The 12,531-nt window shown below is 41.6% G+C and overlaps 1 protein-coding gene across 5 annotated transcripts in view; it reads right to left on the reverse strand.

The window, feature by feature from the left end:
* The window catches only part of LOC146811214 (uncharacterized), a 106,540-nt gene that overhangs the window by 74,445 nt on the left and 19,564 nt on the right, over window positions 1-12,531 (reverse strand). For all 5 annotated transcript variants that reach the window (XM_085618253.1, XM_085618252.1, XM_085618255.1 and 2 more), the window contains exons 8-10: window positions 7,698-7,772; window positions 5,122-5,187; window positions 590-622 (exon numbers count right to left, since the gene is read on the reverse strand). In XM_085618253.1, the coding sequence (XP_085474379.1) occupies window positions 590-622; window positions 5,122-5,187; window positions 7,698-7,772 (174 nt within the window). The remainder of the gene's footprint in view (window positions 1-589; window positions 623-5,121; window positions 5,188-7,697; window positions 7,773-12,531) is intronic.

Below are 12,531 nucleotides of genomic sequence, written 5' to 3' on the forward strand. Positions count from 1 at the left end.
GAATTCCCATGCAACCGTCTATGAGTTTTGACACAGCTCCTTTCGTACTAACATTTGTAGACAAGTATTTGTGCCAAAACTTTATGCGTCTTCTAGGCCTGCGTGAAAGTCACAGGAACAGACATTATTACCACTCTGCAAGTATTCTGCACCGTACAGCACACATAGGAAGCTGGAACAGTATTACAGCCTGGTTTTTGTACTGGAAGGGTCCCTTTCCAGTACATAAACTGTGCTTGACAGACCCCCCTTGCACTGTGATGCAAGGGTGTGAGCTCTGACGGATGGCAGTCCAAAGTGAGCCAGTGTGGGGTGAGAGGAGAACACTGCCATATCTCAGTATACATGGTGCTCTTCTGTTCTCCTCTTTCATTCAATGCAGCCACACTGCTCTGCATGAAAGGTTAGTAAATCCGGCCTGTGATGAATACCTAACACTTAATGAAACACAAATGTGCCCAGGAGAGGAAGTGCATTTTTATCAGAAAGCCTTACTGAGAAGATTTAAACATTTATAAAGTGATTCTGTCTGTGCAGGCAAACAGTAAATGTCATCATAAATTGGTTCAAACAATAAAGTGAACTTTACCACAAGACCTCCAGCTATTCCTGCAATTCCTCCCTGAAAAGAAGAGAGAACATTAATTAGAAGTACAGGATTTCAAAGAGAAAAGCCCTTACACAGTCATAGCCGGTTATGGAAAAGGCACAGAGACAGATTCAGAAATTACAAATAGTATAAGCCTTTTTCAGGTGAACAAGATTTTAAAAAATACACAAAGCAAGGCTCTTTAAACCAAATGAAAAAGCAATGGCCTTGAGGCAAAGAGGAATTTATGTCACAAGAGACCAATGCGCTTTTATTCCTGAATGATGCAAGAAAAATATATGTCTAAGTATGGAGGATTTAAGACTACTGATGACCCAGTAGCTCTTTGGCAATGGATTGCCAGGTCAAAAGTTTCAAAAAGCAGAGTCTCCAAAGGCGCCACTCCCTGAAACCTAACATCACCCCATCTCTAAATGAAGCAGAGGAATGGCATGTGTGGAGGGATGGTCGCCCTGCTGATTTATGGGGAGGCTCCTGCTCTGCCAAATCCTGAACAAGCCCCTTGGTCTCTCACTTTATGTCTATTCCTCTCCAGTATATATACCACTCTCTCTCCCTTTTCTACACCATCCAACTCTAAATGAAGTCTTAAATGAAGATCCCAGTGGCCCATCCTCTACCTGGGTCGTGAACACTACCATAATCTTCTACTTGTTAAAGGAACCTGAAATGTATTTCCCAATTAAGGCCCAGATGTACAAACACTTGGCATCAGGCTTATGTTACTTTTGTAGCCCAAACTCCAAGCAAAGCATTCAGGTGGTATCTGCAATCTAACGCAAAGACCGATTTTTGTTGAATTGTAACCTACAGTAACACAGAGCTTAGCAATGGGCTGTCTTGCATTTATTTAGGTCAAGGGTGTGTGTCATGGGTGGCGCATGGGCATTCCCACGCAACCACCTGTATTTTTTTGCCTCAAATCCCTATCTACAAAGAATTATAGACAGGGATTTTCACCCAAATTCTGCACCTCCTCAAGGCAGGTTTAACGAGAAGAAATGTTTTCATTTCTCCATGTTTCTCCCATTTTGCATGTGTCCTGCATTGTACAGCACTCATGCAAAGTGGGAAACGCCTTAAAGCATAGTGATCCGGAAGAGAGCGCTTATAGTATAACACCTATGCTTTCCACAATGCAGAAACCCTTGCACTATTTCACAAGGGTGTCTGCATAGGGGAATGGCAGCTTTAAGTGCACCAACGTAGGGAGAGAGTAGAACAGCGTCATGTCTTAGAAAAATTGTCACTGTTCTGCTCTCTGCCCTCCATGCAGAGCAACTTTTCTGCTGCCATGCGCAACTTAAGTGATATGTAAATCAGGGCCTAGTTGTATATCACAGAGCAAAATAAAAAGTCACAAAATATTATTGTAGGAAGGTTGGATCTGACTGTATGGTTACCCCCACTTTTTGCCTGGTGTTTTTCTGGTTTTTGACTAGGCTGACTGGGATCCTGCTAGCCAGGACCCCAGTCTATCTGCTTTCTCCCTAAAATTGCAATGCATGTACTTTGGCACACTCCATATTGGATACTTGGGTAACCTTATAAGTCCCTAGTATATGGTCCCCATGTACACAGGGCATAGGCACCCCAGAGGCCTCCCATGGGCTGAAGCATGTATTATGCCACCCATGAGAGACCATGCAAAATGGAACTACAGGTCTGCTACTGCAACGTGTGTAAGCTGGTGCTTATACCACTTACCTTAGACATAGGTTCACTATATCTATTTGTCACTACACTTAAAATGTATAAGTCACTCCTATAGCAGGCCTTAACAATCCTGAAGGCAGGATGCTGTGTTTTATGTGAGAGAGTGGCCCTGCATGAGCAGAGCCTCTCTGCAGCCTTCGTGGACCATTCTCCCGTGTTGTCTGTGACTCAGCCGGACACATAGGTAGAGTTGCATTATGACCTCATGGTAAATGCTATCTCGAAAACAGCTGCATAGAAACATATCGTGTTTGGTATCAAACACCTTGGAATCATATCACCACACCAGTAACTGGTGTGGGAGGTATGATTCTACCATTCTGAAGCGACCTTCGTGGGGTCACTGGTCTAAACGGTGCCAGCCTTCTCGACCTGGACACCACAAAATAGAAGCTGCCAACCAGAGACATATTATTGCCCTCCTGCTGCTGAGCCAAGCTCGAGAAGAGGAAGGCAGCACAATAGGCATCCTGTCACAGGGAGGTGTAACCATCTCCCAAACAGGATTTAGTGTATGAGGCTGGGTGGGTGCACTCTGAGAGTGTCTGAAAGTCTGCACTTGTGCCACATTTGGTGTCCCTATGCATAGTCCAGCTCAAACCAGTTCTGGGAGCCATTGGTTCCTGCGCTGGCATGAATCTGGACAAAGGACATGGGTATAACCACCCCTGTGTCCTGCACCTCCCCTAGGAGGGTCCCCTGTATCTGTCCAACCCTCTCCCCTGGGTACAAAAGGGCTTACCTGGCTGTAAGATTTTAGATTTTACGTGGACAAGTTTCTACAAGAAGAAACCACTGACATTCAACAGTCTGGACACCTTGGACATCGCTGGACCCCGACTGGGCTCAACTTTGTCACCCTTTCCGTCCGAAGCTTAGTTTGTGCGTTTGCTACATCCAGGCTCCGTGCAGGACCTGTGGTGCACTTAAGACAACTGAAGAATCTCCCTTGGAGTGAAGGAGTCACTCCCCTGCATTCGCAGGCACCGAACCCCAACTGACTGGTCTGCTGCTCATGAGCTCCTGTGGAAGATTTCAGCAACACAGGAGATAGGTTTCCAAAGGTCCATGAGGTCGATCTGCCCTCTCATCAAGTTTGAGGCCAACATCTCTCGTAGGGACTGCATTACCCAAACCCCTGTGCACCGCGTCCATTTGCAGTTGCATATGCTTGTTGGCAATTCCTGAGCTTGTGCATTGGACTCCTTGTAGTCCTCACCCTGAGCAGTATTTGCACCTAAGGACTCTGGCCTCCTCGCACCAAGTGCTCCGTGGGTTGGTACTTTGCATTCTTGTTCGTGGTCCCCTCGCGACTTCTGGTCATTCGGCCTATGGGTCCTTCTTAAGGTCATCTTGATTTTTCATGGGCTTTCCTGGTTGCTCCAGACATGCCCTGACTCCCCATTGTTTGGTGAGTCCCCTGGACTTTGCTGGTCTGCACCGTAACCTGTTTAACCTTCCTGCATGGGTGGCTTTTGCCAAGGATTGTTGGTGCTCCCGCCGGACACCGACCCCCCAATTCGACACCGAATTGGACCTTCTACGTTCTTTGCCGCTGCCAAGGCTTGTTGGTGCTCCCACCGGACACTGACCCCTCAGTACTCGACATCCTTCGTGCGACAGCTCGCCTCCTTCTCCTGGTCATCCTAGACGGCTCCGGGTCCTCGCAACTGAAGAGTCAAGATCACAGTCAACACACCTGAAGCACCCGACATCGGTGGGCATTTGTCTACCGAGCCCCTGGTCACTCCAAAGTGACCCGGACTCTGTCCCCTCTGCTTTCAGGCTCTTCCCATCTAGAATCCACGTTTGGATTCCACCGGACTCTTTTCGTACTTCCAGCAGCAGCATTTCTTTGTTGAGGATCCGAATCAAAGGATTTCATAGGTTTAAATAGGTTTTGTATAAATAATTTAAGGACAACAATTAAGCCCTAGCAAGATACAATCTCCCTAACAGAAGGTTTCTAGTGTACCAGTCCTTCTGAGTGGCATTGGACATTTTTTAGTACTCAATGAGCTTGATATTTGGTAAAATCTCATGTTTGAATTTTGAATTATGTAGCATCTTTTTTTGCTTCGTACCTACCAAAACCGTACCTGGTGCCATCTGACATAAATATATTTTCCAAAATATTGTTAACATAAATATCACCCCATTAAACTTAATAATAGAAAAGCTACTCTTAATCAGACATTATTTTTTCAAACTTATTTAGGACAACATATTTATGCAGACGATATACTGGCATACTACAGCCTGGTTCATTTGGTCTTGTGCCAATCCATTCAGTGATTATAATATTGTTAACCAGAGTGAATCCATTCTGTGCTATAGATACATGCTCTGAAAATACATTAAAAAAATTAAATTCCCAGAAATAGATTTGCAGCAAACAAATAAGTTACTATATAGTTATGGTAAGAAAAAATGCTGCATTGCTTGCTGAAGTTCATCTACTCGTTTCATAATCTAGGTTGGACTGTTGCAGTGGACAGGGGTGAATCTTATGCATATTTACTTGGAATTTGAAAAAATATGTTATGATCAGACGAATGACTGATAGTGAAGCTTTGGTGTGATTGGGTTTGAGCACTCTACATTTTGTAGTGTGAAGAGTATCTCAGATGATGGGAAGTGGAGGTACATAGGAGTCATATGAAAATCACCTCTTGGCACTTAGTTCTCACTTCTGCCAGAATCCACTAGAAAATGTTTGCCTTTCTATCTTTCGATGTTTAAATTAGTAGGCATTGAACAGACAGGAATGTATGTATTAAAGAAAGAGCTTTTACCAATATTCCGGTCAAACATAGGCCAATTTCACCAGCAGCAAGTCCAAGGCCATGCAAAACTCCACCCTGTAAGAGGACAGAAGAAAATAAGCCACAGACACCTTCTAGTAGAAGTAGACCAGGCCACACAAACAACATATATTTGAACATTCAGATTGGTAAACTGGCTCCAAATCCCACAATTGCCTGTTACATCTATGGGGCAGATTTTCTCACAAAAGTTACACAAAATGTGTTTTGTGCTGGATAGTTGGCTGAAACTAATATCCATTGATTTGCGGCAAGGGGGATGTTCCATGGATAGTACAAGGTTGTTTCCATGCAACCACCCACAGTTATTCATGCAAAACCTCATCTCCTAACAATAGTAGCCAAAGTTTTGCACCAAAAAATAATGAATCTTTGAGGCAAGTGTAAAAAGAAGAAACATTTATATTTCTCTAAACTTTTCCAACTTTGCATATGTGCTGCAGACACATCCAAAGTTAGGAAAAGTTTTAAAGTTTGTCTAGGAACAGTATTTTGCAATAGAAGGGTACTCTTCCAGTACAAAACCTGTGCTAGACATGATGCAGAAAACTTTGTAATAAGGTGCAAGGGTGTGTGTATGTGGCGCTAGGGAACTTAAATGTGCACCAGTGCTAGGGGAGAGCAGGATATTTTAGAAGATATGGTGGTTTTCTGCTCTCCTCCTCTCTCGCAACACAGCCAGCAACTTTGGTTGCTGCACTGCATTCGTGACATCTTTGTAAATCTGAGCTTATGTACCTTCTAAAAATGAGGACTTGCACTGTCTGCAACACGTTTAAAAGCATGAAATGCAGTCATTGTTGTCAGATCTCTCATATACAGGCTACTTCGCCACAATGAACAGATCTGTGATTATGTTGTTAGTCACGTTCTTAGACACACTGATAATTCATTAGAGTCACTTAGCAGTCATTTCTTGGTTTGGTATCAATGATTATGGCCCTCTTAAAACACTTATGAGATTCTGTGCTCACATCTGTTTGCTAATCCTAATTTCTAGACTCACATTTGCAGAGCCTCCGTAATCACGCGAGATACCACTGTCTGAGGAAATATGAATACCACAGAGCTCAGTTTATCCCCTTTGCAGTATTACCTCCCAAACCACAATGTGCAGCTTGAAATGTGAGATAAAAGTTTAATATGTGGCATGTTCTCACATCTTGCATTGTATAATTTAGAGTGTTGCTCTTTTTCTCCACTCAGCATTTGCCAGATTTTGTCTGATGAAATTTGTTTTGGAATTTTTCACAACGTGTAACACAATATGGGAGCAAACTGCCATGTGCACTCAAATCCAGGTAACCAAGGCACTTCCAGCAGTGTCGCCTGCCATTTTCTCCAACAACACAATAAATATATGTCTCTGTCAGACCTGGACTGCAAAGTGGATCTGTATTACATTTATAATAGGTATTCTCTACATACCATGTTCTAAATACATGTATTTTTATATTGACATATATTTCATGTTAACATTAAACTCTGTTGGCATGTGTATCTAGACCTGTATAACTCTAATGATGTTTGCAACATGTTCTGAAACCTTTCAGAGTTTGAAACAAGATGAAGAAGACATCATGGACCTGATCAAAGTACTGGCTATATTCCTCTTTGTTCAACTACCAGTTGTATGACAAAATTCCAATGGCAACGAGGGATCCATCTTCCAGCAAGTGGGCTCTGCTTTCAAGAGCTCTGATGAAGATGGCTTTGATAGGCCACCCCCCCTATAGTCTAGTGATTCAGCAACGTATCCCAATGTTTCAAGGTTTCTCTAAGTAGTACTGCAATATTTACAAGTGGTTTGCACTGGAATATGCCTCCTATTGGCAAGTAGGTTCCGTAGGTTACTCCTCCATCTTAATGTGTGTTGGATTTACTGTTTCCTTTTGGTGAATTCATCTAACATCCATTTAATAGTTGTACAACTAAATATTAAAGCTCAGAATATCGAGATACAAGAATACTGTGGACAAACATCGTAGACCAAAATATCAAAAGTTAGTACACACAGCAGACGCATAGATTTACTATTCCCAACTTCACAGCTACATACCAGGAAGATGTATTTATCACAAAGGAACATATGCATGGAGTTAGGTACAGAAAATATATACTCACCTTTGGATAATTTGGATTCAATGTTTTATCCTCGAGATTTGTACACTATGAATATTCTGGCTTTGCTCATCAGAGGGCATACCTGTCTAATTGTTATTGATGTGCATAAGAATGTTTGCCTTTCTACGCAGACTGAATGAAAGCCCAAGCTATGTGAAGTAGTTTGCTGAGTGGTGGGTGGCAAGCAACCTAACTTTTATGGTGAGAAATATACACTCAATGTTGGCAGGTGTCCGGCTGACAGGTGGTAGAGAAACTTTACGATCTGCATCTTGTTGTAAAGTTCAGATATCACACTAAAAGGTTATCATGCATTAAGTGTATTGAAGAGTTTGTAAATGTAATGCAAAAACAAGTTTTATAAGTAGAGTTAATCAGGAAATTATCAAGCGCCATGTTTTTTTGTAAGAAAGTTAACCTACCAGTGCTCCTCCTAGACCAGCAAATAAACCATCGCAAGTACGTTCCACGTATGCAATGTCTCCATAATTTCCAGACTAAGAAAATTTTAGAGAAAGAGACATTATTGATTGTTAATTGATTACATTATTTTAATACCAGTTGAATAGATAGCCTTAAACATTTTTTTTAAAACATCACAACACAATGATCCTATGCTGCTTTGATGAAACATGGCTAAACATCTGTTTTCTTATTACACCCTCGTTATGAGAAGATGCAAGACCAAGGTAGGGCTTTCAAAATTAGGAACATACTGATTACACAGAGAGTGAACATTACATTTTGTACATCACCAAGATCATGAGCCAAAGATTTCTCTTTAGAAGAGTAACAGCAGTCATACCACATTGAAAGTTATTCAATAGGCAAATGAAAAAAATATAAAAATGAAAAGTCAGATGTATGTATTTAAAAATGTCGCAAGTGGTGCCACCTAGTGCTGTTAGAACTGAATCACTGATCAGAGAGAATAGAAAATAAGCATTGGCAAATCCAATAGGTCTGGCCTATTGTTAGGGGAAATGTTTGGTAACGATTTGCTGCGTTTGTGTCAGCCCCTGCTGTAATAGAAAATGTCATATAGAGAGAAGAGCCATTTTGTTGATTACACTGAGTTAGTAGAAGTAGGCTTTACTCTCAAACAAGAGTGTTATGAAAAGGAGCCAGAAGATGAAATTGACAATTTAACTGATAAAGTTAAAAGGTATAAATAATGAAATAGTGCATAGTATATATTTTTCACAAAAGACCAGCATTGTCATTGTATCTTTAAGAAAGCCTATGTGTGTGAATGTCTGTTATATCCTGCTAATGTTGATGCAATGCCAGTCTACCACCAGTGGAATGTTCATGTGATGATGCAGTCAGAATGTTGGGAATCTCCAGTGAGTAATGTCAGTTGACTGGGGCTGAGCTGCCTGCTGGCTGCTCCTGGTGGGGTCTTTATCTGATCTAGACTTTGTCTTTATTTGATCTTAATCTAATCTTCTTGTGATCCTGTACCATCTTCCAATAAACCTATTTAAATCATCACTACTGAATGGACCTGATTACTACAGAATTTTGGCGACGAGGATGGGATTGAACTGAAAGAACCTACTTCTGTCACCTCTACAAGATCTTCAAGCAGCTTCAAAATACATCAACTCAACTCAAGTCATCTCAACTGGCATCCTGACCCCACCAGTGACCTCCCATTGGTCGCCCACTACCACTCTGCCAGTTGTTCCTTTGTGTCTGCGCAAGTGCTGTGCCCTCAGTGAGAGTAAGCCTGCCAACATCTTCAACGTCTTCTATCGATGCTGCGCCTTCATGTGAGGGTAAGCCTAACGTATGGGAAATACTGTCTGCCAGTTGTTCCAGTGAGGAAAACCGCCTGAGAAGTTTACACTCAGTCTTGGGCATCTACTTTCCAGCTTTTGCTACGTGTCTATTGCTGTACTTTCAATTCAAAACTCCAGTTCCTGTCACCACAGTACGTGTGTTTTCAAATCAAGTGCCAGTTCCAATCTTCACAGCGCAGAGCGTCTTCAATTCAAAGTGCCAGTTACAGTCTCAATCTACACACAGTGCAGTGTCTTCGACTCGAAGTGCCAGTTCAAATCTACACACCGCTGAGTGTCCTCTACGCTAACTACCAATTCAACTCTCTTAGCAGCTCCTGCCTCTCTCTGTTGTTCACACTACAAGAAAACTCTGTTTCTTCCATGGCTACGGCGTTTGTTCAACTCAAGGCTTTTCAACTCTATTTGTACTTCAAAGGCAACGATGTCACATGCAATCAAAAGTACTGCACCTGCGAGGAAAGTCTATTGTTAGGAAATTACTTTCTACAATCTACAATCTTCTGTGGGATTGTTTCAACGTTTGTACTATTTGTGGCTTGTGTGGACTCTCAAAGGTAAGCTTATTTTTGACTTTATTGGGGTCCCTCGTTATCCCTGGACATTTGCCTCTTCAACCGTCATGGCCCTTTTCAAACCTCTTTCAAATCATAACGTGGCGCAAGCTTTAGTCAGCGCGCGGATTCTCACCTGTACTTCGAGGTCGTGCTATTTCCTCCTAGGCTCCTCTATGACGAAGCAGTGTCGATCCGATGCCTGTTGCTGTTTGCTGCTGGACGTTCTCCTGCGCAGGCGTGCAGGAAGCCACCCGGGACTACGTGATTTGCGTGTGGCCATACTATTATTTGCGTTTTACACCTCTATTGGTTCTCACATGCCATTTTTGGATTGGCAAATCTGTTCTACTTGACTTCCTGTCGTTTTTCATGTATTTTCCTCCTCGTTGCCAATCAAGTTGCTCCCACTCAATAAAGTTTTTTTTTTTTTTTTCTTAACACCGGCAGCCTCGCTGTGTCAAGATCGGTGAGATCAGTTCCACTGTGTGTCTCTTCAGCACAGCACAATTCAGTTTTTCCACTCGTTTGAAGTCCGAATCTGCATCCCAGTCAGAGGAGTGTTTTGCCACATGGATTTCTGCCGCACTTTATTAATCGCTTCGTTTATCGGAACCAAGTCTCATTCGATTATCAACAGTGACTTGTTTTTTTTTGGTGGTGGCATTTCTGTACTCGAGTGCAGCGTGTAATGTTAAACATTGTGAAATCTTCCTTTTAAGCTTTTCTATATACTCTGCCATGTGTTGTGCTGCCATCTACTGACAAAATGTATTATGACGCGTATGTATTTATATTGAATGTATTTTAATCCACGTTTTCTTTCCTACATCAAGCATAGTCAGAGACAGCCATCCTTTTGTCACAAAGGTATGCAGGTTTTGCATTTTCACTAGTTTTTCAGAGGTTGCACACACCTTGACAGACTGTCATATGGAACGTGAACAAATGTACTACTAGCTTTTATTGTCTCACATGTTTTAAAGGGGTTTTGTTTCTTTTTTCGACTAGTCCATGACACGGGCAATTATGCGTAGATTACAGTGTTTCCGCATAAATCAATTTACGGGTTTAACCAGTACGCTTTCGAATCTACCTGTCTACAAGGTGTATCTATGCAAAGGTTACAGTCCTTTCGCATGAATCAATTTTATGGTTTCCGACTCAAAACACTGTCAATTTTATGCAAGGGTTTCAGTCCGGTTGCATAAGTGTGGGTTCCGACCAAACACTGTCAATTCTATTGCAAGGGTTTCAGTCCGGTTGCATATGTGGGGGTTCCGACCCACACACACTGTCAATTTTATGCAAGGGTTTCAGTCCGGTTGCATAAGTGTGGGTTCCGACCCAAACACTGTCAATTCTATTGCAAGGGTTTCAGTCCGGTTGCATATGTGGAGGTTCCGACCCACACACACTGTCAATTTTATGGAAGGGTTTCAGTCCTGTTGCATAAGTGTGGGTTTCGATCTGAACACAGTTACGTCTTCGGTGCACGGTGGGGTTTCCCACACAATGTTTGCTTTTACATTTATTTTAGTGTAGGTAGTGTTTCCAGTTTTGTGCAAAACACATCGTTTTTTTGAAGAGATTTGTCATGGGTTCTCACCCATCCAGTTTTGTTCACATACTTAGTTTGGGTCTATACTTTATTTGAATGCATTTCATATTTTCAATGCTAAGTATGTTTTGTTGATATTATATCTTATTTGCTATTTTGCACTGTTATCTTTGCATTACAATTTTGTCATTGCTTTAAGATGGTGGTGTTTAGAAGGGGAATTACTCTTGTATTTTTCTCTTTCTTGTTTCCATGTTCTTTTCTGTTTCCTTCTGTGTTCTTGTGTCTTTTGTGGATTCTGCATTTTCTAGGTTTTACGGTGTTTTTTTTCTTTGTGTATTCCACATCCTGTAGCTCTAAGTTTTGTGTGTTCATTCCTCTTCTGCCTTCTTACATTCCTGTTCTGGCCAGTGGGTATGTATTGGAGCAGTCTTTTGGAGTTTCTATATTCGTTTCTTTTCTCGTTGCAAGAAGGGATGATGTTTCTATGGTTGTTTTTCTATGTTGGTTTCTATGTTGGAGTTTTCTCTGTTTCTTATTTTCTTTCTGGTTATTTTCTCCATGACTGTTCTCACACTGTTTTCTATGATCGTTGTTCTCTTTGTTTTCTATAATCTCTATGCTGTCACATTCTATGATCGTTGTTCTCCTTGTTTTCTATAATCACTATGCTGTCACATTCTCAGGTTTTCTCTTATGTTTCTAGTTTTCTGTTTTTCGGTAAAGAAAGGGAGATATGTTATATCCTGCTAATGTTGATGCAATGCCAGTCTACCACCAGTGGAATGTTCATGTGATGATGCAGTCAGAATGTTGGGAATCTCCAGTGAGTAATGTCAGTTGACTGGGGCTGAGCTGCCTGCTGGCTGCTCCTGGTGGGGTCTTTATCTGATCTAGACTTGGTCTTTATTTGATCTTAATCTAATCTTCTTGTGATCCTGTACCATCTTCCAATAAACCTATTTAAATCATCACTACTGAATGGACCTGATTACTACAATGTCTTTACTATATAAAGAAAAAAGGTTGCAAATCCAACATGTTGGATTTGCAACCTTTTGCAATTAGTGAATGGCACTCTGTCCTTAGGGAAGGTATCAAACAACAAGCAACTCCATAATGAATAATCAATAAAATTTCCATTGAAATGCTGCCATTTCAGCAAAGTAAATACATTGGCATTTGTCTAATAACAGGACGACGCATCAGTCATTTCGAAAAGCTGTAAATGATAAAACACATATTGCTCACTATTTAGCAGTTTGGTAGGACAGGTAATATCGACCAACATGCATCACCTTTCTGTCTTGAGGTAGTATTTGTTTGTGATATGCTT

The sequence above is a fragment of the Triturus cristatus genome, chromosome 7, assembly GCF_964204655.1.
Source record: "Triturus cristatus chromosome 7, aTriCri1.1, whole genome shotgun sequence".
Taxonomy (NCBI): Eukaryota; Metazoa; Chordata; class Amphibia; order Caudata; family Salamandridae; genus Triturus; species Triturus cristatus.